The 26,437-nt window shown below is 52.5% G+C and overlaps 11 protein-coding genes across 11 annotated transcripts; 6 read left to right on the top strand and 5 right to left on the bottom strand.

The window, feature by feature from the left end:
* Positions 1 to 1,529: 1,529 nt before the first annotated feature.
* On the bottom strand, positions 1,530 to 3,069 carry DACRYDRAFT_98252 (uncharacterized protein; the record flags this gene model as incomplete). Its single annotated transcript, XM_040777515.1, has 6 exons — positions 1,530 to 1,851; positions 1,897 to 2,133; positions 2,179 to 2,391; positions 2,441 to 2,558; positions 2,605 to 2,957; positions 3,003 to 3,069. 6 exons carry the CDS (start codon positions 3,067 to 3,069, stop codon positions 1,604 to 1,606), a joined length of 1,236 nt encoding a protein of 411 aa, XP_040632466.1. The 3' UTR covers positions 1,530 to 1,603.
* A 161-nt stretch (positions 3,070 to 3,230) lies between these two features.
* On the top strand, positions 3,231 to 5,090 carry DACRYDRAFT_20011 (uncharacterized protein). The gene is made up of 3 exons (XM_040771762.1): positions 3,231 to 4,049; positions 4,107 to 4,772; positions 4,828 to 5,090. Exons 1-3 carry the CDS (start codon positions 3,510 to 3,512, stop codon positions 4,861 to 4,863), a joined length of 1,242 nt encoding a protein of 413 aa, XP_040632465.1. The 5' UTR covers positions 3,231 to 3,509; the 3' UTR covers positions 4,864 to 5,090.
* Positions 5,091 to 6,085: 995 nt separating this feature from the next.
* DACRYDRAFT_127562 (uncharacterized protein) lies at positions 6,086 to 8,505 on the bottom strand (the record flags this gene model as incomplete). The annotated part of the gene is made up of 3 exons (XM_040770935.1): positions 6,086 to 6,146; positions 6,194 to 8,351; positions 8,454 to 8,505. 3 exons carry the CDS (start codon positions 8,503 to 8,505, stop codon positions 6,086 to 6,088), a joined length of 2,271 nt encoding a protein of 756 aa, XP_040632816.1.
* A 381-nt stretch (positions 8,506 to 8,886) lies between these two features.
* On the top strand, positions 8,887 to 10,055 carry DACRYDRAFT_35527 (pseudouridine synthase; the record flags this gene model as incomplete). Its single annotated transcript, XM_040774395.1, has 4 exons — positions 8,887 to 9,097; positions 9,149 to 9,204; positions 9,254 to 9,408; positions 9,464 to 10,055. Coding segments are annotated over 4 exons (1,014 nt in total), but the record flags the coding sequence as incomplete, so codon positions are not given.
* Positions 10,056 to 10,272: 217 nt separating this feature from the next.
* On the top strand, positions 10,273 to 11,478 carry DACRYDRAFT_62090 (NADP-binding protein). The gene is made up of 5 exons (XM_040775688.1): positions 10,273 to 10,335; positions 10,384 to 10,438; positions 10,489 to 10,760; positions 10,812 to 11,006; positions 11,056 to 11,478. Exons 1-5 carry the CDS (start codon positions 10,293 to 10,295, stop codon positions 11,418 to 11,420), a joined length of 930 nt encoding a protein of 309 aa, XP_040632463.1. The 5' UTR covers positions 10,273 to 10,292; the 3' UTR covers positions 11,421 to 11,478.
* DACRYDRAFT_104054 (asparaginase-domain-containing protein) lies at positions 11,478 to 13,840 on the bottom strand (the record flags this gene model as incomplete). The annotated part of the gene is made up of 9 exons (XM_040767872.1): positions 11,478 to 11,648; positions 11,696 to 12,259; positions 12,314 to 12,582; positions 12,637 to 12,654; positions 12,707 to 12,781; positions 12,829 to 12,939; positions 12,987 to 13,223; positions 13,273 to 13,312; positions 13,373 to 13,840. The coding sequence occupies 9 exons, from the start codon at positions 13,838 to 13,840 to the stop codon at positions 11,478 to 11,480; spliced, it is 1,953 nt and encodes a 650-aa protein (XP_040632462.1).
* Positions 13,841 to 13,869: 29 nt separating this feature from the next.
* On the bottom strand, positions 13,870 to 15,098 carry DACRYDRAFT_20009 (uncharacterized protein). Its single transcript, XM_040771761.1, has 6 exons — positions 14,989 to 15,098; positions 14,824 to 14,936; positions 14,710 to 14,774; positions 14,615 to 14,658; positions 14,238 to 14,562; positions 13,870 to 14,186 (listed from the first exon to the last, which is right to left on the bottom strand). Exons 1-6 carry the CDS (start codon positions 15,016 to 15,018, stop codon positions 13,996 to 13,998), a joined length of 768 nt encoding a protein of 255 aa, XP_040632461.1. The 5' UTR covers positions 15,019 to 15,098; the 3' UTR covers positions 13,870 to 13,995.
* Positions 15,099 to 15,224: 126 nt separating this feature from the next.
* DACRYDRAFT_20008 (zf-DHHC-domain-containing protein) lies at positions 15,225 to 18,502 on the top strand. Its single transcript, XM_040771760.1, has 8 exons — positions 15,225 to 17,165; positions 17,216 to 17,340; positions 17,392 to 17,458; positions 17,511 to 17,612; positions 17,670 to 17,843; positions 17,903 to 17,935; positions 17,988 to 18,247; positions 18,298 to 18,502. Exons 1-7 carry the CDS (start codon positions 16,056 to 16,058, stop codon positions 18,204 to 18,206), a joined length of 1,830 nt encoding a protein of 609 aa, XP_040632460.1. The 5' UTR covers positions 15,225 to 16,055; the 3' UTR covers positions 18,207 to 18,247; positions 18,298 to 18,502.
* Positions 18,503 to 19,767: 1,265 nt separating this feature from the next.
* DACRYDRAFT_20007 (uncharacterized protein) lies at positions 19,768 to 23,951 on the top strand. The gene is made up of 11 exons (XM_040771759.1): positions 19,768 to 21,011; positions 21,064 to 21,287; positions 21,338 to 21,879; positions 21,939 to 21,950; positions 21,998 to 22,098; positions 22,152 to 22,322; positions 22,373 to 22,497; positions 22,550 to 22,776; positions 22,835 to 22,954; positions 23,006 to 23,591; positions 23,643 to 23,951. Exons 1-11 carry the CDS (start codon positions 20,668 to 20,670, stop codon positions 23,774 to 23,776), a joined length of 2,586 nt encoding a protein of 861 aa, XP_040632459.1. The 5' UTR covers positions 19,768 to 20,667; the 3' UTR covers positions 23,777 to 23,951.
* A 553-nt stretch (positions 23,952 to 24,504) lies between these two features.
* On the top strand, positions 24,505 to 25,552 carry DACRYDRAFT_104050 (nuclease Le1; the record flags this gene model as incomplete). Its single annotated transcript, XM_040767871.1, has 4 exons — positions 24,505 to 24,586; positions 24,640 to 24,663; positions 24,713 to 24,922; positions 24,975 to 25,552. The coding sequence occupies 4 exons, from the start codon at positions 24,505 to 24,507 to the stop codon at positions 25,550 to 25,552; spliced, it is 894 nt and encodes a 297-aa protein (XP_040632458.1).
* A 119-nt stretch (positions 25,553 to 25,671) lies between these two features.
* On the bottom strand, positions 25,672 to 26,133 carry DACRYDRAFT_46554 (uncharacterized protein; the record flags this gene model as incomplete). Its single annotated transcript, XM_040774716.1, has 2 exons — positions 25,672 to 25,881; positions 25,930 to 26,133. 2 exons carry the CDS (start codon positions 26,131 to 26,133, stop codon positions 25,672 to 25,674), a joined length of 414 nt encoding a protein of 137 aa, XP_040632457.1.
* Between the last annotated feature and the right edge of the window lie 304 nt (positions 26,134 to 26,437).

Raw genomic sequence — 26,437 nt, 5'->3', positions numbered from 1 at the left:
AGCTTTTTGGGCGTGCGATCTGAGGGCATGAGAGGGGGGAGAGATAGGAGGAAAGAGTGGAATGGAGAACGTAGTGCTAGGAAGGATTAGCAGCGGATGGTGGACATGGAGTTTGTTGGTATCTGGAATCTGTCGTTGCTGAATTCGTCGATATGGGGAAGGTGTGGACGATGACCAAAGGTGGGAGGGGGGAGCGAGGAGGACGTCGAGGAGCAAGCAGGAGACGTCGTGGGAGAGATGGCCGAGCCTCGTTGCAAGGCAAAAGAAGCAGCGCCGACGCTCGACACCGTCCCCCTGGAACCAAAACAGCACGCGTTCGGGTGTATAATTCCACTTAGGTTTCCCCCCTTCTGTCTCTTTCCCTCCTTTCGACATCTCTCCTTTTCCTAGAACAAGAACATGGAAAATCCCATCAGATAATCGATCTGCGCTAACATATCTATCCTATTGCACAGATATTTGTGAACTCGGTGGAAAAGCCACGGCTTCGACCCAGGACGGTTACATACCAGCCTCTTCTTACACTACTCCCAAACAAGGAATGCAGATTCCGCTGGCAGCAACAGACAACCCGTGCTCTGCAATCTCTCTTTCAAAACACAGATGATCTGACAGCTCAGTCCCTAATAGAGTTGATAGATACTGCCAGCACTGCCCACGCACCGTGACGTGCAAAACACGCGTTGTTCACATCACACGAAACCCGAATCAATACAGACGCATGTGTACATAGATGGTCTAGCCAGTTCCAGCTCTTCATCTCTCCATCTCTGAATTCCTGACTTCTGGTTGCAGAGGAAGCAACGTAAAGATGACCAAGCGCGAACTGATGTGGTACAATTACCGACCGCCCTTCCGCTCCAAGCGATCAATTCCTCCTCCACAAATTTCGAGGGTCGCTTCTCCAGACATGGGTCAGAACGATCAAACGATCATCCGGGTCCAACCAACCCTCCAACCTAAAACCCTACAGCCCTTCTTCATTCAACCCCTCCATCACATTACATTGTCCATAGCGACATGCATGCGTGTGTTCGTAGAGCCAGATCTCCGGCAAGCCAGTACCGGATATCAGATAGGCATAAGTAGTTGGTCCGAACTCGAATCTTCTACAATATGATAGGAGTTGTCCAGCGGTCAAACTCCGACGCCGGAGCTCATCATCTAATCTATTTCTCTATCATCATCGTCTTCCCATCCTCGCCTCCAACTCGTGTTCACCATGCCCACCTGTTGCTAAAGTCAAAGTCAAAGTTTCCGTCCTTTAAGCTCGAGCTCTCACTTTCCCCGCTGGCAAAAAAGCAGCCGCTTATTCGCTTCCCTTCTTCCCCGCTTCCCCGCCGAGAGGAGAAAGATAACGCACGTGCTTCCCTTCTTCTGTCCGATCGGCTGATCAGACCGACAACTCTTTTTGGTGTGTTTTCCGGCGGTTCCCTCTGTGAGGAAAAGTTGTTGAGTGTGCATGGAAGGATTGAGTCTATCTTGGGGTAATACGGTGGAGTGACTCCTGAACATCGTGGTATGTATTAAAATAATCAAGCACATTATCTCTACAACTACACAAACCAGAACAACCAAGCCCTCATCCCTCATCCCCCAACACCTAATCATCCTCCTCCTCCATCTTCGTCTCATCCCAATCCATCTTATTATGCGCCGTAGCAAGAAAAACGTTCATCTGCTCGCGGTCAAATGTAAACTGGTCCCGGAGGAAATCCAGTCTCTCTACCCATTCCCGGTCCGTCTCCTTGTCGAGCTCGAGCGGGTTATAGATCACTTTCTCGTTGTAGGGGTCTTTTGGCTCTGGAGGGTCTTTGAGGACTCTGAAGGTGCGAAGAGAGAATTGCAGGCCTGGGTTGCGTTAGCTCATGTGTGAGGGATATGCGGGACACGCACTCTTCCCATGACTAGTAAGCACACAGACGAAATTATGCTCCTCGCCATACTGGCCCATCTCGATCGTACACTTCGTCACCAGCAGGTTGGTCAGGTCTTCATACAGGCACACGACAATACTGTTCTTCGTCGGACCTGCGCCGTGCTTACCGCTCGGGGTCGAGGGTGGGACGCCGGCGCGCAGCGTATGACCAGGTATGGCAGGCTGGATCGGGCGGTCTTCCCGTAGGCGCAGAACTAGCGCTTGTCAGTACTTTCGGGTGAGTAATGCGGTATACGTACGCGTAGCCTGGCTCTCCGCAAGCTGCGTCTTGAGTTCCTCCTCTCTCCTTACCCACTCCCGTTCCTTAGCCTCCCATTCCTCTCTCTCCTGCTCACGGCGTCTCTCCAGCGTAGGATCTACCACGAGCGGGATGGGAAGCGTATGACCTCGCCGATTGGCTTCCTGAAGCGTTGCGATCTGCTGCTGCAGCTGGGCGGTGAGCCTCGCTTGATCTACGCACAGTCAGGGGACATCAAGAACTAGAAATGCGAGGAGACACACCCTTGGCTCGATCCTCCGCCGCACGCTTGTAGTCGGCAAAGATCTTCTCTTGCTCAGTACCCTTCAACCGCACGAGCTCATCAAACTGTTGCGCGTACGTATCTCGCTGTTTCGTGACCTACAGCAGCGTTAATGAGGCCATGGAGTAGGGTCACAGCGCTCACCTCGTCCAGCTTTCGCCTGAGATCAGACTCGACCTTCACCTGACTGTGCGAGTTCGGTCGTGCACGATGCTCCTCTTCCTCTTCCTCAGAATCTGCATGCTTTGGCCTCCCCCTTCCCGCCCCAGTAGTAGAAGGGACCGTCTTCCTCGCAGTACCAGTAACCAGCTGTTTCCTAGGTCGAACCATGGGAACTGGTTCGGCCTCGTCCTCTTCTTCTTCTTCTTGAGGGGGAACGTGCCGTGAGGGCTGGGATGGGCCTGGGCGGGCGTTGTTGGTAGCAGCAGGGGGACGGGCGCTCTTCGACGTAGGCCGTGATGATGTAGTAGGTCGGCGTGTATGCGCTTCTCCGTAGCCTTCCATAAGGTCAGTATTGATCTAGAGTGAGAAGAGGGGCATACCTGTAAAGTCGTCGTCCGAGTCCATCAGGGATGAGGGGGTGAACGCGTGCAGGGACGCGCCGTTCATTTGTTATTCTACGGCGGAGGATAATCACGTGATAGTGGATAATAATTCGGGTCCGAGTCGCTATATGCGGGATCAAATGCATTGTTCATTGACTGATGACAACCCTTTCTACTCTTCACTCTCACTATCACTCCTCTCTTCTCTTCCACCACCGGTCTCCCATCCTCATTACACGCAAGGTCGTGAGTTAATTTTACATTTATTCTTTCATTGTCTACTTTCATTGTCTACTTCATTGTCCACTTCATTGTCCACTCCCATTCCTCCTATACTCATATCCACTTTCTCAAGTTATCACAATCCCCAATACTCCGCCTCCACTCTCAACATCATTATTCCATCATCGCTCTCAACTCCCCGAGTCCAATCCAAATAAAAAGAAATCAATTCAAAAATCCACGTGTAATTTCACTCACTTTTCATTCCACGTGAACGCCTCGATGATGCCTGACCTCAAACGTTCTCGCTCGCCGTCCGACGCTGGCTCTCCTTCAGGACACACCTCCAAGCGTGCAAACCGCAACGAGGTCAACCCAGAGGACGACACCTACCACGAACCGATCGATTCTCTCGCTCAGATCCCTGCCGACCAGCCAATGCTCGACGCAGACACCCCAGCAGCGGCAGATGGGTCGTTGACGCCCACCTCGCTCGCTCCGGCAGACTCGGTCAGCGTACAGCCTTCCAACTCCTCCCCGGGCGCGGTGCAGGCGACCATCACCGCCCCTCCTACTGATGCGACACCGACCGCGGACAAGGATGAGGAGAACGAGGATGGGACGCGGGAACCCCCGCCGCAGAACATCCATATGCGCGCTCTCATCGTCACCCAGGACGCCAGCATCATCATCGGCAAAGGCGGGTCGCATGTGAATGAGATCCGTGAGAAGAGCGGGGCGCGTATCACAGTCAGCGAGAGCATTCCTGGCAACCCAGAGCGTATCCTCAACGTCACTGGCCCGCTGGATGCGGTAGCCAAGGTGAGTCACCCCTTGCTGATCCCGTGACTCCTCGTGACTCCTCTGACACGCATACAGGCATTCGGTCTCATCGTCCGTCAGATCAACGACGAGCCGTTCGAGCAGCCCTCCGTCCCCGGCTCCCGCGCTGTCACCATAAAGTTCATCATCCCCAACTCGCGTATGGGTACCCTGATCGGCAAAGCCGGGAGCAAGATCAAGGAGATCCAAGAAGCCTCGGGCGCGAAGCTGCACGCGAGCGAGGGCCTCCTCCCTGGCTCTACAGAGCGCGTGCTCAACGTCTCCGGCGTGGCGGACGCTATCCATATCGCGACGTACTATGTCGGCAACTCGCTGCTCAACTCTCACCCGTCGTACAGCTCCACGCACGCGTCCTACAAACAGCAGCGGCGGCCAATGGCATCGACGACGTACTATCCCCCAAACACCCCCGTATCAAACTACGGCTACCCGGGCCCAGCAGCAGCCCCAGCGCCCGTCTCCCTACAGCAAACGCAGAACTTTTACATCCCGAACGACCTCGTAGGCAGCATAATCGGCAAAGGCGGAGCGAAGATAAACGAGATACGTCATGTTTCCGGTTGCCAGATCAAGATCCTCGAGCCTGGCCAGGGACCTGCACCTGGGTCGGGCGCTGTACAGCCCATGAGCGAGACAGAGAGGATGGTCACTATAACCGGGGGGATCGCAAATATCCAGATGGCGGTGCAGCTGCTTGCCAGTGTGCGCCCTTCCCTATACTGTCCCACCACTCATGGGCTAACAACGGATGAAACAGCGTATCGAGCAGGAAAAACAGAGGCTGGCACGATGATCCCCCTCCCGAGCGTTAACTAGCATGAACAAGTATGTCTGTATCATCTCGTCCTCTCCCTGTTTCTATTCCCCAACCCCCCCACGCCCACGCCCACAATTCCCTAGCCTTCGGCTTAAACGGACCGTCCTGCCCCTCCTCCCCTGCTCTTGCCCCTGCCCTGCTCTTGCTCTAGCTGTAGCTAGGCTTAAAATCACCGATAGTCTTTGGCTGAGGGTTAATGTAGAGTTGTGTGGGGGAATGAATATGTATCATTTATGTGCTCGTGTGCCGAGTCGTCATGGCCGATGTGCGCCGTGTACAGTATGGCTGCTACTATGTAGGTCTTATGTTTGGGATAACCGGGGATAATCTGAGATTTATCCCATAAGCGTCGGTCTCAGACCGACCTCAGATTGTCTCGAGGGACGCACTCAGAGCGACTTAGATTATCCCAGTCGACTGAAGTGACTGAAACCCCGAATAAAGCCCCATGGTTAAATCTGTTATGGGGAAATCACGATCTCTTATAGGGCAGAACTGCGTGATCATGGAGGTGAACAAAGTCGGTTGACGGACGCAAGTCCCGTATTCAGACCTCTGCTCTCTCACTGTGAAGATGGTAACCTCCTAGATCCTTTTAACACGGTGTAAACTTCCTCTAATGTGTGCTAGAAATAGGATTAAGATAATATGACCGGTTTAGTCTCTAGAATGCGGCGACCATGTGAGACCATCTTTCGGTTCCTTTTGACTGTTCATCCACATTCAGGGCAAGAATCAGAGATCGTTCTCTTCGTGGACATGTCAGCTGTATGTACCAAGTGTTTCACAAGACTATTCTAGGTATTCGGTGATCGAAACCTGTGTAATGAGCAAGATGATACAATGTCGCCGCATCAGAGCCTCTTGATCCGCGGATGCTTTTATTATATCTATGCTTCGGCAAGCTTATTCGGTTGTGAGGCGAAATGATGGTCGTCAAGGGTGCCCGAGAAGCGGGGGAGCGCAGCTTCTTGCATTTAATCTCGCCATCGATCGAGGCTAATCGATGGCGATAAGTCGGACAGGACAAACGGGATGACGATCACTTCCAACACAGCCTATTACAACTGCCTGTAGAACATTGTTTTTTATCGGCGGTATCGCATGAAAACAGAACAAACGAAAATACTAGGTCATAAATATGACGACGTCTAGACGAGAAGGTGATTCGCCGCTTGTGAAGACGGAACTTGGCTATTTATCCACCCTGAGCATCATGCTCAGACTTAGACGTCGGTCCTTTCGTGTGGTCGAGAAGGCTGACCAATCAATTAGCATAGATCTGGGAATGGGAATGGAGACATACTTTACTGTAGCACCGGGATCATCAGGCGGCGCCCTACCGTCGCCAACCATGATACGCCTACCTGCGCTCGGGACTCCATCAGCGAGCACGTACAGCCAGCCATATCCAGGCGGGTAGATAAGTGACGATGGTGGTCCGGCAATTGCCAGAGTCGTAACGTCGCTTGATCCTGTGGGCAGGGTGGACGACGTGCACACCAGTTCAACCAGACGAGAGTTCATGTGCACCGCGTGGGTGACGAAACCGAGATCCATGAGCGAGATCGTGATGTTGCTTGTTCCAGGCGGCAATCTCACTTGGACCGAAATCTCTTTGCGGTAAAGCATGTTCCCGGGCAAACCAAGGATGCTCGGTCTTGCCATGGCAATGTACGGGGGACTAAGCCATTCCACCCTATACTCGGTTTGGTATTCCACATTGGAGACATCGAGATTCGGGTTAGATCCTGCTATCATAATGTCTCCGCTGGGGACGAGGGTCGCAACCGAATGATACAGCCTTGGTATTTGACTCGTTGGCATGCCGTCGCTGCTGAAGCGTTGCCCGAGGGGTTTGGCGGGATCGTAAAGTATGGGTTGGAAGACAGGATGGTCCGCGTTGGACTGTCCAATTTGTCCCTTTACATTTCCATATCCTGCAATACCGGTTCGTCCACCATTCACAATCACGACCTTCCCATCCGGCAGGAGGACTGCGTCAGGCATCACTCGCGGAGTCGGCATAAGGTCGACTTCCCATCCGGCAGCAATGCCGGTCGGTGTAAGCGTCATCTGAACGCACTGGTCAGAGGCCGGGGCTTGAGAAGACAGTTCGTGTCCCGGCTTTGTGTCGTCAACAGCAGATCCCCCACAGACGACTATAATGGGCGTATAGTTGTTCGCCACAGCGAGGGGCAGGAGAACCGCGGTTCCTGTCATAGGATACGTCACTCGAACCCCATTCGGGAAACGGGGAAGCCGAGTTTCTTCATTCTTCTTCCAGTCGTAGATCATCGAGTCCTGATTGGCGGCTACAAAAACTGTTCCGTCAGGTAGTGTGAACGCAATCGGAAACAGGTTTGCATTCAGCGTGTCTTTGAGGAAACTTGAGGGGATCGGAAGCCCATTGTATCCATGGATGTTCTTGGGAGGAAAGAATTCGAAAGTTGGATTGTTCACGGTGGCATTGTTCATCCACCCGCCCTTCTTTGAACCACCCATGATTAGGGCCGATCCGTCGTCAAGTCTCGTGACGGTCACGTACCACCGGGCGCTGGTCATCCGGATATGATCCGAGTCTTCGAAGATATCGCATTTGTCGTCATCACATGGCGTAAACAAGCGAACAGCCTGTAAGCCATTAAGATCGCCGAAATCAGCCGCGCTGGTCTTGTCCGTCACAACCGGATTACCACCGACGCTGATGAGCGTACCATTCGAGAGGAACGTCCCACCTGCACAGAAGGAGTTTGACAAGACGTTCAATGGTCGAACATGGTCGGTTTCAAGGTTGTAGACAGCACCCCACGCGGGATGATTGTTCACCGTGAGCGGATTGTGTTCGACCTTGTCGAAGATGATGGCTTCGTTGTCCGAGACAACCGAGAGCTGCATCGCGGAGACTCCCGTGACTCCCCGTTGTACTAACGTCCAACTTGGGTGCGAAGACGCATCGAGGATCATGTCAGGTTTGTGCCCCAACTTGGCCGCCTTTGTTTGGCGCACTACTAGTGCATCGACGTCTGTCGTCGTTCCTTGACCTTGATCGGTGTTGACAATTCGGAGGGTATGTTGACCAAACACCAACTCGTCACTTGCCCAACGTCGTTGCTGGTATGCCTCATTCTTCGCGTATCCATCCGAAGTTCCGATCTGCTTCCCGTCAAGGAAGACATTCGTCTTCCCATGGGATGGTCCTGTGGTGCCAAACCACTGTATTCCCGTACCGGAGAACAAGTAGGTCATAGACGCACCCGGAGTGCTCGTCGAATGAAGGGTGCCGTCGACATACTTCGGGTTTGACAAGTTATGCCACGAATGAGACGAGAAGATGAGCGAACGTGACGTGTCATCAACTGACACAGAACCTGCAGGGACGTAGTAGGGCAGGAACGGCCTGCCATCGGGGATCGAGCCGGGTGGGGTGACGCCGTTCCATGCAGGTTGTGCGCTCCGATATGCTATCGAAATTGCGTGTATTTGGCGCCGGGAAATAAAGTCCTTGACATGGGGGGAGAAGCGACGTCGTAGTGCCGAGGTCCAGTGTCGCGGTTCAAGTCGACCAACGACTAGGTATACTTGAAGAAGCAAAAGAAGCGGTAAGTACACCTGCATACTTGGAAGTGACAGTTCAATCCAAGAGGTCGAACTCAGGAGACCAGTCGAACAAAGCATGAGACATAATAGCAATCATACCGGTACCGTCAGTAGTTGTCTAAGCCAGTCTGGAATGATAGTCGTCCTGCAACAACCGTGGTCCTGGCGTATGTAATTTTCCAGAGGACCGCATCCTTGTATTTTGTTGTCATTTCACTCAATAGAGACGATATTATATCAAGACGACTGGTTGAATAACAAGAAAAACATTCTGAGTGATGTTGTTGAAAGTGGAAGGTCGAGAGATGATTGGCGCCTTGCAACTCGCGCGCCAACTTTCATCTTCTGTTCACCACGATGCCGAAAGCAAAGATACCACCACTGCCCGTGCCCGGAGCGCTCTTCGCAATTGCCAAACCCTCAGGACCGGTCTGTATGACCATGTTGGATGGGATAAAGCCATTGATCAGCCAGTCACGGATATTCAGCCACCCATCCACCATCGAAGCGTCACAGAAGAAGGGGAAGAAACATCGCTTCAGACATCGGCCTGGGGGGATCAAGATTGGTCAAGGAGGAACTCTGGATCCTTTGGCTGATGGTGTACTCAGTAAGTCATACAGGTTTTGTGCTGCACTTTCTTGCTCATAGCTTAAGTCAGTCATCGGAATTGGTAAAGGCACCAAGAAGCTTCAGACTCACCTCGACGGCCCGAAGGTGAGCAATATTAGTTCCACACGTTTTTGCTCTCCTGAATGGTTTGTAGACCTACCGAACAACAGCGTTACTTGGGGCGGAGACGGATACCTACGATTCTGAAGGGAAGGTAGTCCGAACGGCACCTTGGAAGCATGTCACTCGAGAGAAGATCGAGAGTGTATTGGATCGTTTCAGAGGAGAGATCACCCAGCTTCCTCCAATGTACGCTGCAACGCGTTCATCCACTCCTCTAAGGCTATGCTAATACCGCCCAAAGATACTCCGCGCTTAAGATGGACGGGAAGCCATTATACGAATATGCGCGTGAAGGCAAGAGTCTACCTCGGCCTATCGAAGCGCGCAAAGTTACGATCCATTCCCTCAAGTGCATAGATTGGCAGGATGGCGCCCCACTAGACGGCGATGGCCCCGGGCATCATTTCGATTTCCCGAAAGCTCAGGTGTCTGAGAAGGACAAGGAAACGATGGACAAGGTCCGGGAGCTGGTCGTTAAGGAGGGAAAGGTTGAGGGTGTAGCAGGAGAGACGGAAATGGAAGCTGAAGCAGTGCCCGAAGCTCTTGATGAATGCAGGCCTCCCATCTTCAAGCTGGAGATGCAGGTTTCTGGAGGGACGTACGTGCGGTCCATCGTGCACAACATTGGGCATGCTATTGGCAGTGCGGCACACGTCGTGCATCTCTCCCGCACCATTCAAGGAGACTATCATTGTGATGAACAACCGGGAGACCCTGGGAATTGCATCTCTTGGTCGGTGTTTGAGAGGGCGATAGAGGAGCGCAAAGGGGATGGCCCCAGAACTGAAGACAAAAAGGATGAGGAGTGGACAGCATGGGAGGAAGCAGTCTTGGACAAGATGACAATTGTTGAATGAAGGCGTCCCTTTTCCGCTGAGAAGGCATTTCAGATGTAATATACTGCACTCTCTTCATAGGCGTTCGAGTCCGGCGTGCACAAGTCCACTATAAATATTGTTCTCTATAACTATCACACAACCGGTAAAATATGTAGATGATAAGATCTCTAAAGGACCCTTTCGACGTCAACATTCTCCCACTATCATTGACAAGTCCTCCAGGTTACATAGATGGCCCAGCACTTGCTAGTTGTTGGGGGCAATGGCTTCTTGGGTAGATAAATCATCATCTATATGCCAATACCAAGCTGACATGGCCTAGGATCGAATGTGTGCAGGGGGGCGGTCGCAAAAGGGTGGAAAGTTACCAGCATCAGGTGAGCAGGAGTACAACTGACCCTCAGCTTCGCATTGACAATTTCTATAGCAAATCTGGAAACCCATACCTGACACCATCGGGACATTCACCCGCCTGGACCAATCAAGTCAGCTGGAATGCCGCATCGGCGAACGAACCAAAGACATACGCACACCTGCTTCCCGGTGTAACGTCCGTAGTACAGACAGTGGGAATCCTTCTGGAGGGCAACTATAAGGGCGGCATTGGTGGTGCCTTGTCTGCTCTGGTCAATGCTCATAGCCCCAATCCTTTGAGCAAAGGCACTCCGGGATCGTATGAGGACGTAAACCGCGATGCAGGTGCGCCTGGGACATTCGAACCAAGTTCTCTTTGACTCATTTGTTCTTCAGCCATTTCCGTGCTTGACGCCCTTTTGGAAGTACCATCAGACGTCCGAAGGACCTTCGCCTACGTGTCTGCTGCGGACATCTTTCGTCCCTTGATCCCCGAGCGATACATCACCACCAAGCGCGAGGCTGAACGTCTTATTCAATCGCGAGCGGACCAGGAGGACGCCCATCTTCGCCCTCTCTACTTCCGGCCGGGTACGTGTGACTAGTCACCATATTGTCATAGCTGTTAACGTTGCAACAGGCTTCATGTTCCACCCGCATACGAGACCACTGTCAACACCTGTCGCATCGGTTCTTGATCTTGCCTCGTCAATCTCAGCATGCGCGCCGAATTTCCTACCTTCACCAGCTGGCTTCCTTCGGACGCTTTCCTTGGGCCAAGCAAAAGAACTATCACCGGCTAGCCATTCCATGGCAAATTCGTTGGAGACGAGGCCCATGCATGTTGAGAGTGTCGCTCGCGCTATTTGCGCGGCCATCGAACTGGATACTGTTGACGGTGTGATCGATGTTGACGAAATGCGCGAGCTAATTGGATGGGACAAGAGCAGGAAGGATTCACCAGAAGCACCCGCACCCGAAAGCCCATTAACGAACAATGTATAGTATGAGCTGATCTACTACTCCACTCATGTAATGTGCTATTAGTACAATAATACTTTATCACCCCTTAAAGCCAGCTTCCACCCAAGTACGCATCGCCTCTCGGTCCCCTTCTTCTCGTGCTCGCCGGAATGCAAGGTCGGCATAACCCTCATCGATATCCGCCCCGTACAGATGCCCTCCAGCTTTGCGCAGTTCCAGCACGATTGCCGTATGTCCACGCCTCGCCGCCTAAAGATACTCAGGGAGGCCTTTCTAGAAGAAAAGAATGATCCTACATAATATAATGCTGTGTGGTCCAAGGCGTCTCTCATGTGCACCAGCGCCCCTCCGTCAAGCAACTGCTGCGTACAAGCTACGCTTCCCTGAAGGGCTGCAATATGCAGCAATGTCCTCCCAGAAGCAACATCCAGTTGATTTACCAAGCTCGGTCCTTGTCGGCGCTGTCGCTGGGGCGATCCCAATGCTTGCATGGAATTCGATCCAGACAACTCTTCTTCCAGGTGCAAACACATATCCAGTGTTTCCACGTCATCTCTTGCCACCGCTAGCTGGGCTAGGAAAGGGAGCATGGCGAGATCACCAGCTTGTTGGTCGTCTGCAGTCGTGGTGAGAGCGACTGGCGCGGACATTGACTGTTGCCGACGCGGAGGTTTTGGCCGGTCGCTTGATAGTCGCATAATGCTCGACATGATGTCGAGGGTATGATTTGGAGCGGTCGAGAATGTCGTCTCGTCGGTCGGCACAGTCAGTTCACCGCGGAGCGGAACACCGACTAATCCTCGAACTTCATCCACTGGCATTCGCTTTGAAAGCAAGTACGCGAGTTTGGTTAATGCACACTGGAATAATGTTAGTATAATGCTGGAGACCCGCGTAGGGAGAGATGAACAGACCTCCGGGGTCATATCAGCGCCTGGTATCACTCCCAAATCTAGAAGAGCCCGACCGGTCTGGTATGAGTCGGATACTGCGCCTTTATGACATTGCGAGATTGCCACAATGACAACCCCTCGACTCGTAGCCTCTTTGATTGCATCAAGGACGTCCGGTCTGTTGGGGGCATTCCCGGCCCCGAATGTTTCAAGGACTACACCCTCGAGTGGGGGAGCGAGGAAGGCTCGGATGATGCTGCCCGTGATGCCTGGAAATAATCTCAACGACGCTGACGACTGCTGTCAGTTTCCCTCCAGCGCAGACTTGTTCGGCCATGTCTTACCTACATCCGAACACATCTCTTGGGAGAGAATGAGTTGATATTGCAATAAACGATGAATAAGGACGCTTACGCTTTTGTACTCTGAATGCCTTGGAGCCCATTGGCCTTAGCACGCTGGACCAGTTCACCTCGATGTTGATTCCAACTGCAGTCATCAGGACCTCGAAATTCCAGGCTGGATGTACAACTCACCTTCGACCAAAGGCTGAAGATTCGGGCTATCAAACGCATCAAAGTCGTCTGCGGAGACTTTGGTCACTCGATTCCCACGGAAAAGCTTGTGGTTGAAGTAAAGACAACATTCTCAGGGAAGCGTCAGTGAGACGGTCCAGCAAATACCATCCACCTACCCGGGATGATGTAGTGTCCAGCGATCGAGAGCGCTCCAAGTAGGTTCTCCACCGCATCGTTGCGGAGTTGAGATAATGGAATCTGTGCCCCAGTAAGGATGACCGTTTTGCCCAGGTCTTCGAGCATGAAGCTCAATGCGCTGGAAGAATAACACATCGTATCTGTCCCGTGCAGAACGACAAAGGCATCGAAGTTGTGATAATTCAGCTCAATTTCCGTTGCGATACGAATCCAATCTAGTTCCGATGTATCAGGAGCATAAATTTGGCATACAAGCCATCTTACCGCTAAGTTCCATATTACTGCTGTCTAATAACGGTTGCCACTACTCGAGAACGCATTAGTCGGATGGTTCGCGCTCGACCACAGAAGAAACCGAACTTACTTCCAGAATAGCATAATGTATGCGTTTCCTTACATCGCCAGACGCGTGTACGCTGGGAGTGATAAGACTTGGCATGTGCTTTTCATAGTACGGCACGCCGGTTGACGAGATGCCGGCAGTGTTGTGTGTCTGCGAACCATTGATCATGATGGGACGAGAGGAGCGGACAAGCAGAGTCGGTCCATGAGCTTCCAATGACGATGGCTCCTGTACAGATCCAGGAAAGGAGTGTGGAGTAGCAGCCCTACTGCTCGCTTGACTAGCCGCCCACGTCTTGAAGGAAGTACTGCTTTCCGCGTTGGAGAATAAAGACGTGCCTAGAGGATCATGAAACCGAGTTTGGGTACGAAGAGATTCTGTAAGCAAGTTCGGTTCTGGTGTATAGCCCTGTCCTGACAGTACCATGCCAATCGTGCCGCCTGTGTAGATGACAAGAACACGAGACTCGGCGCTTGTTGCCCTAGACATGGTCGAATAAAGCAGAGAGCGCTGGGATTGTTTCCGCGAAACCCAACCCTAGTGTTGGATCATGCGCGCATATATATATTCACCATCGCTCCGGTGTATTTTTTAAACACTAATACTTGTACTGCCTATCCCTCTAATCAGACGCATCTGCAAGATTATTTTGTCTTCTGCTTGTTGTCGACACTCGTCGTGTCATCATGCATCATCCCTACCTTTGCCATCACGGCTTTTCCTCCTGGATGGATAGCATTCAGGAACAAGAACGATAGGTATGCCAAGGTGCCTGCCCCGCAGTAAATAGCCACCCTGATGGGTAAGGGGTTGACAGTGAGGAAAGGGTATGGGACTGCAATACGTCAGTAGCTGTAGCTCGCCGGTGCGGCCTTCAGTCACTCACAGATGCCATCGTTCAACTCTCCAAGGTACTCGGTCAATCCGCCGTACCAGAAAACGAACAATAATACCATTCCCGGAGCTTGCATCCACATCTCATGCCAGGTGTATTTTTTCTCGAAGAGCAAGAAATCTAATGCCATCGAGATACCTGGCACAGCATGCAGGGCAAGGTCCAGATGTAGTGGGATGTAAACAACGACCAACTCGCCAGTGGTCTCTCCTGGGATGAACCCAAACGAATTATCTCCAACGGGCAGACGAGGTAAGATGAGATGAGGTGCGGTGAGGATAAGTCCCCAATAAATGCATGAGATGGTGCAAGCCAGCTGAACATCGTGATTAGAAGCACACGAGGCCGTAAGCGCCCGGAATACTCACTGCTATTGAGATCATTTGGAAATAGCGTTTGCCAGTTTTCGCAACTATCAGCGGGATTAAATTCAGGCAATTTGATAGAGGAAATGTCAACAGACCAGCGAAACTCGGTAAGAGATCACAGATCAGACCAAGCCAGATTGTGATAGATGCGAATACCAGCCTGAGGTGTCTTCAGCGCTGGTCATACGTGGTTTGGAGGTAATATTTACCCTTGTATAGTGAGGAATCCCCAGTGTCCACCCTTCCGAGCCATGATCAAGGGATGCATAGGCGATAATGAAAGGGAGTTGTAGGCCCAAAGCATGATGGAGGCCGCTGTGCCCTGTGAACTGCCTGTTAGGATGCATTTCCTCGCTGCTGAGGAATATACGGACATGGAATAACAATGGTACCACCGTCGACATTGTGGATGTACTGGTCGTCATTTTACAAACAGAAGCAATTTCAATCTATCTTCGTAATGCTGTGCGTCGGGGTGGTGAAGAAGAAGTCATTCAGTTGTCGCGCAACAGAAGCACAAAAAGGGTTCATCCAATAGAAACATTCATCACATTCTCTCCGCACCTATTCAGTCGCGTTTTTGCGTCGTCTTCTTTCCATTCCACCCCTTCGACATCCAACCGCGTTCCCCTCCTCGACGTCGACCTTCAGCGGCACCCATTACGACGTCTTCAATTATCTGTATATCCTTTTAGGAGCTCTTATATTCAGGCATCGGATTCTTACTTCACAAAATAACTGTCGGTCCCGGCGACGCTAAGAAGCGAAGGCTATTATTGTCCCACTAGTTGTCGTCAATCTCGCTCACTCTCACCGACCCGTAATCTGTTCTATTTTCTCTTGCTCTGGATCACCGCCGCATTCTATGATCCAGACCATCATCAAGACTGCTACTCACACTCGTTCATTCCCAATATTACGCGACTGAGCTCAAGTTACCGCAACAGGGACCTTGGTCTTTCCATATTAGTCTCGTCTCGAAATGGCAGCTGCAAGCGCCCCTTCCTTGCCTTCCTCTTCTAACCCTAATTCATACGTCGTCCGCGTTGACGCCTCGAGGTCCGATGAGCCAACCACATCACCCACAGACGACGCGACGGCTGTATTCTACGGTAACCGATCAGAGTCGCCATTTCGACGGCCTCGGAACATGTCGAACACGAGTCGTGGTACCGGTCCCTCTGGGGACGTAACCGAGCGTGCGGCGTCAATACGTTCTGCCACGCGCACGAATGCTGGCTCTTCAACGGACAAGTTACTCTCTCGTCAGCCTTCCCAACAATATGGTTATCCACGTCCTGTCATTCCTGGTACTGTCGGCCCAGTCCCAGCGACATCGGTGCATTCTCTTGCACAAAGCATCCAGCCGCAATCATCAAGATCCCATGTCCCCCACATTCATCCCCATCCTTCCTTCGTCAACGCACAGCGTACTTCTAACATGTCGAGCACGAGTCGCAAAGTGATCGACCCTACCTTCCTGTATCGGCCGCCATCTATCACCGTGTCCCGATCCGATAGACCGATACCCATGAGCACTCTCGGACGCCATCCTTCAGGACGATCTGCTCATTCGTCTCGGTCAGGAGCAAGCGGGTTGCATTCCTCGAGGAGAAGGGAGAGAGCGTATGAGAATAATCTCCCAGGTTACCAGTCCGATGGCTACCTATCGGATGGCCCACGTTCAGGCTATGGTTCGGACGGACCTCGATCTGGTTATGGCTCAGATGGACCAAGATCTGGGTATGGTTCGGACGGGCCGCGGGGTTACGTCTCAGATACGGGACGAATCAAGCGGATGCTGCCTATTGGCCCGGATCGATCTATGGCAGTTCATCATCCAAGCCTGAGTCGAAGGCACGAACCAGACCTACCCTTAGCTGGAGACAGGCGGAGCTGGGACAATCGTTGGGCCGAGCACGTGGAGACAATGGCAATTGGGCGAGGCGCTGGAGAAAGGAGACGTAGTACACGGTTGACGGACACGGAGGAAGAGAAGAACATCGGATTTGGCATGATCGTTCCGGAAGACGTTACCCCACCGGATGAACCCAGCTCTCCTCAAGAACCTGCCCGATCTCAATACGGCTCTGAACGTCGATACGGCGGGTCTGTTCGAGACTCACCTAACGTGCGCACCATCGAGTCTCTTCAGGACGAAGAGATGACCACTCAATCTGGCCAGACATCCGCCAAACGCCCACACTTCGCCCCGCTCCCTCCGCCTGCTTCCAAATCACAGAAGGTCACATTTTCATATGGCGATACGGGCGATAAGACGCACATACCACTGGCTCACAAAGCAACTGGTCCCCGGAATTATGAGGGTTACCCATCGAGAAATTCGTTCTATTTCAGGGGACACATTCTAACAGGCGGTGACAACCCTTGGCCATTCATTGCCAGCCTCAATCTTTGCCTTGTCGTAGCAGGGATCTGGCTAGCCGGAGTGGGCCGAAATTGTGGATCTGTGTGGGGCAATCGTGGCTGGGCCATCCTCGCTGTAGGATGCTATGGTATCGCCCTCGTCCTGACGAGCATGCTAGTGACAGTGTGTACTCATCAGTCATGATTCTGGAACCGTCGCTGAACCTCTAACAGGCATTTCGCGATCCGGGCATCGTGCCTCGGGACCTAGATCCAGATCCCCCGTACTCTACATCTTCTGTAGTGGATGGAGAAGAACCTATACCCCTGCCCCGGGATCTTCGAGCCCGTAGCGGAATGTACGTACTGTGACTAGATTCTGCTATCTCGAGGCTGATCGGACTCGTCAGTGTACGGGTAAAATATTGTAGCACTTGTAAGACGTACCGCCCTCCGCGGGCGAGCCACTGCAAAGTGGTATGTGTTGGTGGTTACCCTTCTGGAGCAGTTGCTAATAGCAGGACATTAGTGTGACAACTGTGTTGATGGAATTGACCATCATTGTACATACCTGCACAACTGCGTTGGGAGACGCAACTACACTACATTTATGACCTTCTTAATGTCCGCAGTACGTGGAGGTTTCCATAACGTGCGACGTAGCAAGACTCACCTGTCTTGCACTTAGGTTCTCACACTATGCTATGTCATTGTCACCTCTGCTCTGGAGCTCTACAGCCTGTCATTTACATACGATGGCTTCGCCAGCGCGCTGCGGGCTGAACCTTTAGCGGGAGTGAGCTTTGCTCTTGGCATCATTGTCATATGGCCCATGAGTGCCTTACTAGCATATCACATTCGGGTAAGGAATGCCCCCACCCAAGCGCTCGTTCCTAACTGACCCGGTTGCCCATTTCCCAGCTGCAAGTATTGAATATCACCACAGTGGAGCAGGTCAGTTTTTTCGGGTTGCTGAACCCGCTCTCCTGCTAAAATAGGATTTTAGGTCCGTGCCCAAGCGCATCGAAGCATGATCCCCGGTCCTGCCCCACCCAACGCGTTCAATCTTGGCCATTGGTATATGAACGTCGGAACCGTCTTGTGTCGTCCTGGTGGATTTAGCTGGATCGAGCCATGGGAGAGGAAGACGGAGGATATGCGGCAGGTTAACCCTGGATGGCGACAGGACGAATTTGATGAGCGACAATGGGGTATGACGAGGTGAATTTAGTGGATATTGCTGCTTCTACTTCCATACATTCTGGCGTACGCATCTTACCTTTTGTTCTGGTGGTCCCGGTCAGTAATCGGTATAGGATTTGGACTAGGCGTTTCAGCAATAACTCAAATGTCCGCGCCATCAGGCAAGGTGCTTTGCTCATCGATATCTGATTGGCTACATCGGCTTCCCCCGATGATCAGGGCCCCGTCTAAAAGATGAAAGGCGTTTTGGCTCATATTGTATCCCCAAAAGAGGAAAACCCGGACCATGTGGAGGCTGTTACCCCTGGATTCCTGATGACGTCTTTTGTGTGCGGAAGCAGTTAGCAAAGCAAGGGTCTGGAAAAAGAACCCGTGAGAAGATGCATATGGGGTGCGCAGCTGCGAGAGATTGAGATTCTGACAGCGCGAACCTTCGTGGAACATGAGACTTTGAATCAGACTGGCTGGAATCATGATCTGCTGACGTAAGCGAGATTGGCAGGGAAGAGAAGGGGATTGCGGAAGCGGTGGAAAATGCGGAGGGAAGACGGAGATGCGGGAAGAAAACATGGTTGTCAGACTTGATTTCTTTGAACCCCTGCGACAGAAGACGGATTCCATGGGAATGCACACGAAGTTTAAGGGTAGCTCCCGGCGCTTGGGGTTGCGCCTCTCTTCGTACAATTTCTAAACTCTGTTTTTGCTGGCAAGGGCAAGTGCTTGCGCAGAGGGATAGGGTGTGCGGGCAGTTCATGAATATTCCCTCCGTTGGTCAAGATTCGAAGAGGGTAAGAAGCATGCCGTGATCAATGGAAAGCACGAGGGGATCCGGCGGCCGGCATGAGGCGGCAACAAGCATGAAATGGTACCGCGTTGGTTCCGTTGGAGGATGCCGAGGAGTGCCGAGTGAAGAGGTAAGCTATGGAGGCAAAAAGTGAGTAAGCAACAAATACGTCATTCGACATGCAAGGTCTGCGACAGAATCACAACTCCTGTGTCCCAGCCCATTCCAAGACCTCGTGGGGACTCTATTCTATTTACCCTGCGCTGACGTCGTTGCGTGCCTGAACCCGAGCACATGCACATGCCATCCCATCACTCGGAGGGTTCTCAGACCCAGCCCATTTAGCGAGAAACAGCAGGGTGGTCTTGCCTTATATGGATGGTGCTGAGTGTGGTTACGTGGCGTGGTCTGAGTGAGAGTGAACCCAAAAGTGTTTTTCATCGTGTCGCTTTTCGACCTGCCATCAGCGGGGGTTATCGCTCGGAGTAACCGTCTTTATCGATTGCCCCTTTTTCCTTTGTGTTGCATCCCCTTTTTCTCAGGGTCTGACGGGGCTTCGTGCACGAGCCACAAGCCAAGCCCCCGCTCGCCCCTCCAATTTGTCAATTAAACAGGACATTAATATTGTTCTCCCACTTCCCTCCCTTCATCCTTTACCCCGACGACGTCGGAAAAGGCAGACCAAGCATACCAGTGACAGTGTGTTGGGTGTATGACGTTAATCAGGTGAGGTAGCACTGCCTCCCAGTTGAAAAGTTGTGTTCATTTCTCATTTCTCTGTTTTAACTCCAAGAGATCACAGTGAGAAATAATCAGCGCTCCGTCTCGCTCGGGCCGCGTTACCTCGTGCGACATTCATCCAATCATTGGCACTCTGGCCACTCAGACCTGCAGCCACCGACGGACCGACGCCGACCGAAGGAGCCACTCACACGGGGGTACCGCCTCCCCCTCCTCCCACTGTGACCATCCCCCGCCCCCAGTACACCTCCAAGACCACAAAAAATAACAGTTGACAAGTCAATTATTTTAGATTTCCCTCCTTTTACTTCCTTTGTGCGCCTAAATGCACGGAACCGCCCATCGGGCCACAACGCCGCCGACTGTTCACCTTCCACCAACGGGACCAACACGATTCCCATCTAGTGGCGCGACGTCCACCTCCGACTTAAACGCTCCTGCTCACATCTCTTCTTCTGCTACGACCACCACCACCAGGGAGCCGACGTACACAGCAACTGCATCAGACGGCACCGCTCCAATTGAAAGTTCCTCTGCCACGGAGTCGGCTAGGTTGAGGCTAGACGACAGGCGGTACTTAGAGACCTCATCACCCAAATCAGCTCATCTCCCCGCCATATCGCATGCGAGGGCAGGTCCCGCCCCCATGTCCTCATCCCACAGTGCTGGTAACCCCGCCCACGCCCCTGGTGGTCACCAGCATCCTCATCCAGGTCCCTCCGTCAGGCAGCTCTCAAATCCTGCCTACGGTCCTCCCCCTCAAGGGCATTACTCATCGTCGAACGGCGCGGTCATGCACTCCCAACTCGCGTACCCCCAGAACCCCGCATACGGCCACGTTCAGGGACAACCGGCGTATGGTCCCTCGACCGCTTCGCCGTCCATCACAGCCGGCGCACCGCAGTTTGCGTATTCTTCCCTCCACAGCCCCGTTGGCTACCCTCCCCCTCCCCAAAGAATGCCCTCCCAATCCTCGGCATATAACTATACAAATTACGGGTCTCCCTACGGAGCGCAAGTAGCGCGCGCTACGCAGTCTCCTACGGAATTGCAGTCTCCAATGGGCGGGCCTCCGCGGTATCCTGTACATCCTAGTCCTGCCGAGATTCCAGCGTCGCAGACCCCTAGTCTAGGGCTGCCAAAGAACCGCAAGCGAAAGTCGATGGGGGACAAGGGTGGTGAGAGTCAGGACGATGAGGGCTCGCCGGGTGAGATGACCCCTGGAGGCTCTGCCGCAGATCGGGCATCAAAGAGGACAAAGACGCAGAGGGCGTGTGATCCATGCAGGCGAAAGAAAATCAGGTGAGTAGCCGTACGTTGTGCTCAGTGTCGCTCGTTCTGAGCACCCGTGCAGGTGTGACATTCTGGCCGAAAGTGAACCGCCACAATGTCAACATTGTAAACAATATGGATTCGATTGCACCTTCTTCCTCCCTATCACAGAAACGCGTTTCAAAAAGAAGAAAGAACTAGAGGAAGCTGCCAAGGTGAAGCAACTCACAGAATCGCACCAAGAGGATGACGACCCTGCATCTGTTACGAAAGAAAGTCAGATCAAGGGCGATGTCAAAATTTATGGTACGTATGCGTCCGATGGGATTAATGTACCAGACTCACACGCATAGCAGGACCGACATCCCTCCATTACTTGGTCCACGCTACGAATAACGTGCCCCGACAAGCCTTCGATCGCTATGACACTCGCTGGAACGTCTCCCTGAAGATCGGGCCAAAAGGCGACGGGTTCATCCATGTGAATGATCCAGAACCGAACCCATCTGACGAAGAGGGCGTGAAGAGAGAATCGGAAGCGATCAGGGAGCTCGACAGGGGCACGATGGAAGAGCTCATTAACCGGTTCTTCCTCGAAGTCTATCCCTACTTCCCTATCTTGACCAAGGAAGAGTTCATTGACCAAGTGGAGACGATCCCAGACGAGCGATTCGTGTTGTATGCTGTTGCGCTCGCCTCTGCGTCTCGGCGCGGTGTCTCAGAGGACCAGTTCGAGTCCCTCCGGTCAACGCTGAATCATATCATGCGTGGCCAAGATACCTTGTCTGTCTCGAACGTTCCCAACGTCCAGGGGTTGATGATCATGCAGCTGTGCTTTGACACGCATGCTACGTACATGACCCAGCCAGCGACAGCCAACTATCTGCGAACAGGCGCTGTGAGCAGAAACACCCCCTCCTGGACCGAACCAGGTTGCTGACAAAGTACTCTCCGTAGGCAATCCGCATGGTTAGTGCATACTGACAGGCATGAGACTGGTGCTAAAGCTCCTTTAGGCTCAGGATATGGGTATGCACCGAGCAGAGTCTGGCGCGATTAAGCACTATCTGAACCGTCGACGACGTGTTTGGGCTTGTGCGCTCGTAGTGGACAGATGGTAATCCGTTTTAGAACATTGGTTGTTTCTGAAACTTACAATGGGGACTATAGGATGGCAGCTGCTATGGGACACCCGTACATGATCGATAGGCTGGATTGTGATGTCCGACTACCTACTGAGGAGCCGTATGAAGAGGGCGGCAAGGAGCGGCCTCTCGCTTACCTGGGGCAGATGGTTCAGCTATCTCTCATACTAGGTGACGTCCTCAAGACGATCTATGGGTGTGTGACATCCCCATGAACTTGGCAGCGGTTCTGATTGAGTTCATCAGACCTACTGGGATCGATAAGGCTACTGATGAAGAGTTGAACTCGATCGTCAAGAGACTAGATGACTGGAAGGATAACTGTCCGCCCGATTTTCAGTTTTCTGTAGACACCAAGTCGGTCCATTCGGGTGCGTAGACTAACCAAGCCTAGCATATATATTCGCTGACCCGCTGGCTCAGGCATCTTGCATATGATGCATACGTGTATCTCGATCATCTTCTGGCGGGTGTTTATGCGCATCACCTACCGCTGCCCGGTGCATATCAAGTTCAGCCTGACGGTCGAACGGTGGACATCGCTTGTGAGAGCGTCTAAGGATGCTGTAGCTTGGTTCTGCAGGAACCCGCATACGTATGACCTGTGGTGGGTCGTGTCGTATAACCTGATCTCCATCTCTCTGTGTCTGGTACGCTTCTCTCTTATCAACGCTGGTGGATGTCACTCACGCAGAACTCGTGTAACAGTTTCAGACATGGACAAGGAGGATGGATGTCCAGGCTGCAGAATCTTTGAGGAACCTCCGGGATGCCACACAAGGATGTGAGAATGCCCTGGGGACCGAGCAACAGAAGAGTCGCCGGAAGGTTCGTGTTCCATCAGATAGCGCTGGGCCTCCTTCTGATCCCTCGATACAGACCTCAGAGCTGATATCACTCTTGTATGAAGCGACCCAGGGCGCTGCCGAGAAGGGCGAGAAGGCAATCCTGAATCCAACAGCGGGTGTGGCCCTCCGAGAACAGCCAACACCGATGGTGTTCAAGAGGGATTCCAGCCGACCCGGTGGTGGGGTGTACGTGCTCGACAAAGCGGCCGACTTGCAGAAACATAAGGATCTGCCTCCAGGCACATTTTTGGTTGAAGAACGCGCTCCTGCCCGGCCAGCAGACGATAACACCTCGCCTTCATCACAGCAGTCGGGTCATGCAGGGCCCTCGATCACCATGAACCCTGCTAGCTATGCGGGAGACACTGCCGCTCAGCTAGACTTTATCGGTGCCTATATGAATCCGATGCCAAATATGAACATGGTTTCTCAGCAGACGGCCGTCAACATTGTCACTGGCATGGAGAACCTAAATCCAATTCTTGCCATGTCTGACGAAAGCGCTCAACAAGTTACCTTGATCAACACGCTTGGTCAGGATCTATCCGAGTTCGGAAATGTCGCTATCGGCGACGCTTCCCTCTTCAGTGGACTCCCAGGAAATATGGCTAATTGGGGTCAGTACCGCAGTCGTATTCTACTATCCCGTTCTAACATCTTCATCCTAGCCGAGGACTGGGGCGTGTACTTCTCTTCAGGGAATCGCCAGTTCCAAGACGGGTACCATTTCGGCCCAGACCTTTCCAGCACCAGCCAAGCTGGACAAAATACTATGAATATGCAACAGCCTCCCACTCAGTAGGCCTCTGGAATCTCAAGCCCGCCTGACGGTTGGTGGTATCGTGGAAGGACGGTTAAAAGCATTGCGTTCCGAATAGCTCCCCCATGTGTCGTTACTTCCTCATGTATCCGACTCACCCCCGTGTTTCTATAGTAGATAGCGCGATGTCACCCGTCATCCACGCATGTAGTTTCGCGATTCTTTGAGGGTATGATAGATAATCTTTGTCTTGATCTCCTGGAGAAGGAGATTCGATTGGAATGCTTCTTTTCACAATATTCCCGGCTAATGTTCCAAGGTAACAAATATGGGACTTTGGTCGTCATTGGTGGAGTTCGGGTATTCATGTTCTACGAACGTTTCTTTGCTCCGCGTTATCATCTCACCGCACGTGTCGCACGACTCACCTTCCAACTCCTCGACCATGTGTACCCCGACACTGAACAATGACAGGGTAGTCCTCAACATAAGCCACACAACGTTGATGCATGCCTCAACCATGCGAATAGCCATTTCTTCATGTGTATCACCAGCAACTGGTTCTCCATCCGTGCTTCCGCCGGTTCAGCTTTGACTATTCATGGAACGTGACTTGCTGCTTCTCATTTGGCTTGGCATCTCTCTGCATGGAAGACATGCTTCTTCAACATTGCTCATCTGCCTCCCGGTCGAGCTATTCTTGGAGCTGATATCTCAGCGCACCTTATTAACCAGAGGATGAGGTTGACATGATGCGCTTGCGGTCCAACATGCTTGCCGTTTCGTTCTTGCTCACTTTTTCTGTTCTTCCCAGGGTTCTCGCCTGGGGAAACGACGGTCATGAAACAGTTGGTAAGTGTCGGAGATGTTTGTTTTCTCTTAAGTATATGAACGTCTTTTATAAGGCTACATAGCTCAAGCCTTTCTGAGTATGTTTGTACTGGCTCTGAAAGAGTAACGCTCAGCTAGTTTACTCAGCGTCGGGCGCCGCTTCATTCGTCTCGGAGTACCTCGACTCATCCTACAACGGCCAGCTCGGCCCTGCTGCTACGTGGGCCGACTCTGTGAGATATGGAACAGCATACGAGTGGAGCCAACCTTACCATTTTGTGGACGCGATGGATTCTCCTTTGACTGGCTCATGCTCCGTCGAGGAAACTCGTGACCGTGACAGCGAGGGGTGTATTTGTAAGGACTCTGTGCCGTTCTGTACAGGTTGTTGATCACGCCTTGAGCACAGTGACTGCGATCGCCAATTACACCAAGAGAATCACCGACACCTCCTTGTCCAAGACGCAGCGGGACGAAGCGCTCAAGTTCCTCACCCACTTCCTGGGTGACGTCACCCAGCCGCTGCACTGCGAGAACTACGAATACGGCGGGAACGACATCGACGTAACGTTCAACGGGGACAGCGACGACCTGCACAGCGTCTGGTACACGGGGATCATCGAGCTTAACCTGAAGACCACTTATGACAACAGCGTCACCACCTACGCGAACTCTTTGATCTCTCGTATCAAGAGTGGAGATCTGACCAGTGAAGCACCGAGTTGGATAACCTGTGTGAACCCGACGGAGAAACTCAGCAGCAGGGCGTCTATCGATTCCCTCGAATGCCCCATCGAATGGGCAAGAGATTCGAATGCGTACGACTGCAGCTTCGTGTTCACATATACCAAACGCTCTGATCTGGCAGAGACGAGCTACTATACGGACGCCATTCCTATTATTGATGTCCAGCTTGCGAAGGGCGGGTATCGTCTTGCCGCTTGGCTGCACACCATATTTGATGGTTCGACCGGGCTGCCATCGTAATAACGCATGAATGTTACAGAGAATACAGGGTTGACGGGTACATGCGTTCTTTTTCTTCTGCTTCAATATACGTACAAGTTATACACATTTGTCCTCTGTTGATTAAACAAACGTCCTTTTCATCCAACGCGCAGACCCAGAAGAAGGCCAGCGACGAATGACGCCCTCTGCTGGAAGTCAGCGAGCAGGAAATCCACCAACCAGTTCCAGAGAGACGCGACAGTGGGCGGGTGCCTCACGCCATCCGGCCCAGTGCTGGAAAACAGGTTGTCGAACCTCTCAGAAGCTTTGTCCCAGTTGACACTGATCAGTGACATAGAGTTGCAGTACTTTACAGATGTAAGTGAATGAGCAAAGTTGAGCCAGAAAGGGCGCACTTGGAGAAGAACGAAGATCCCTCCAAGGACGAAGGCCAGCATCTTGGCGCCTTTCTTGATGAATACACCTGCGCATATGCCACATACTGCACCAAACGAGAGTTCGTAGATGTTTACCATTGACGTGGGCTCCGCAGGGCGAAGGTCAGCTGGTGGAGGAGCAGGTACGGAGGGTGCTTCATGGGCAGTCAGTGGCTGGTCCATGGAAGTGGGGAGATCACACACCGTCACATTGCACGACTGGTTTGAGGAATACCAACGACCCCATCGTAGAAACGGCGGTGACGAGTCCGAGTCCCGCAAGGGGACCCACCCAACCTCTTTTAGTAGATCCTGATGCCTGCTTCACCGCAGCTGTTATGCTCATGCTTCTCGTGAACGTCGCGCGTGACACGCTGAACGCCCGGTTCGTCGTCGACGCCCATGTCGAACGAGATGTGCTGATGAGTCTAGTAAAGCCGGCAGGTTGGAACGCAGCTCTTATGAAGCTGGCGGTGAACATATTTGT

Source organism: Dacryopinax primogenitus (genome assembly GCF_000292625.1).
Source record: "Dacryopinax primogenitus strain DJM-731 SS1 chromosome Unknown DACRYscaffold_2, whole genome shotgun sequence".
NCBI classification, from domain to species: Eukaryota; Fungi; Basidiomycota; class Dacrymycetes; order Dacrymycetales; family Dacrymycetaceae; genus Dacryopinax; species Dacryopinax primogenitus.
This window is presented reverse-complemented; position numbering and strand designations above follow the sequence as displayed.

What these genes read in the sequence shown, in the direction of transcription:
- DACRYDRAFT_62090 (XM_040775688.1), top strand. Translation starts at nt 10,293, where the DNA reads ATGGCCCAGCACTTGCTAGTTGTTGGGGGCAATGGCTTCTTGG. An exon ending in TGGGGGCAATGGCTTCTTGG is followed by an intron (nt 10,336 to 10,383) that starts GTAGATAAATCA and finishes GACATGGCCTAG; the next exon opens with GATCGAATGTGTGCAGGGGG. An exon ending in TGGAAAGTTACCAGCATCAG is followed by an intron (nt 10,439 to 10,488) that starts GTGAGCAGGAGT and finishes CAATTTCTATAG; the next exon opens with CAAATCTGGAAACCCATACC.
- DACRYDRAFT_20009 (XM_040771761.1), bottom strand. Translation starts at nt 15,018, where the DNA reads ATGTCGACGGTGGTACCATTGTTATTCCAT. An exon ending in TCTCTTACCGAGTTTCGCTG is followed by an intron (nt 14,659 to 14,709) that starts GTCTGTTGACAT and finishes TCCCGCTGATAG; the next exon opens with TTGCGAAAACTGGCAAACGC. An exon ending in AGAGTTGAACGATGGCATCT is followed by an intron (nt 14,187 to 14,237) that starts GTGAGTGACTGA and finishes GACGTATTGCAG; the next exon opens with TCCCATACCCTTTCCTCACT.
- DACRYDRAFT_20011 (XM_040771762.1), top strand. Translation starts at nt 3,510, where the DNA reads ATGATGCCTGACCTCAAACGTTCTCGCTCGCCGTCCGACGCTGGCTCT. An exon ending in CGCTGGATGCGGTAGCCAAG is followed by an intron (nt 4,050 to 4,106) that starts GTGAGTCACCCC and finishes ACACGCATACAG; the next exon opens with GCATTCGGTCTCATCGTCCG. An exon ending in CGGTGCAGCTGCTTGCCAGT is followed by an intron (nt 4,773 to 4,827) that starts GTGCGCCCTTCC and finishes CGGATGAAACAG; the next exon opens with CGTATCGAGCAGGAAAAACA.
- DACRYDRAFT_20008 (XM_040771760.1), top strand. Translation starts at nt 16,056, where the DNA reads ATGTCGAGCACGAGTCGCAAAGTGATCGACCCTACCTTCCTGTATCGG. An exon ending in TGACGAGCATGCTAGTGACA is followed by an intron (nt 17,166 to 17,215) that starts GTGTGTACTCAT and finishes AACCTCTAACAG; the next exon opens with GCATTTCGCGATCCGGGCAT. An exon ending in TGACCTTCTTAATGTCCGCA is followed by an intron (nt 17,613 to 17,669) that starts GTACGTGGAGGT and finishes TCTTGCACTTAG; the next exon opens with GTTCTCACACTATGCTATGT.
- DACRYDRAFT_20007 (XM_040771759.1), top strand. Translation starts at nt 20,668, where the DNA reads ATGCCCTCCCAATCCTCGGCATATAACTATACAAATTACGGGTCTCCC. An exon ending in GGGCGATGTCAAAATTTATG is followed by an intron (nt 21,288 to 21,337) that starts GTACGTATGCGT and finishes CACGCATAGCAG; the next exon opens with GACCGACATCCCTCCATTAC. An exon ending in CACCAAGTCGGTCCATTCGG is followed by an intron (nt 22,498 to 22,549) that starts GTGCGTAGACTA and finishes CCGCTGGCTCAG; the next exon opens with GCATCTTGCATATGATGCAT.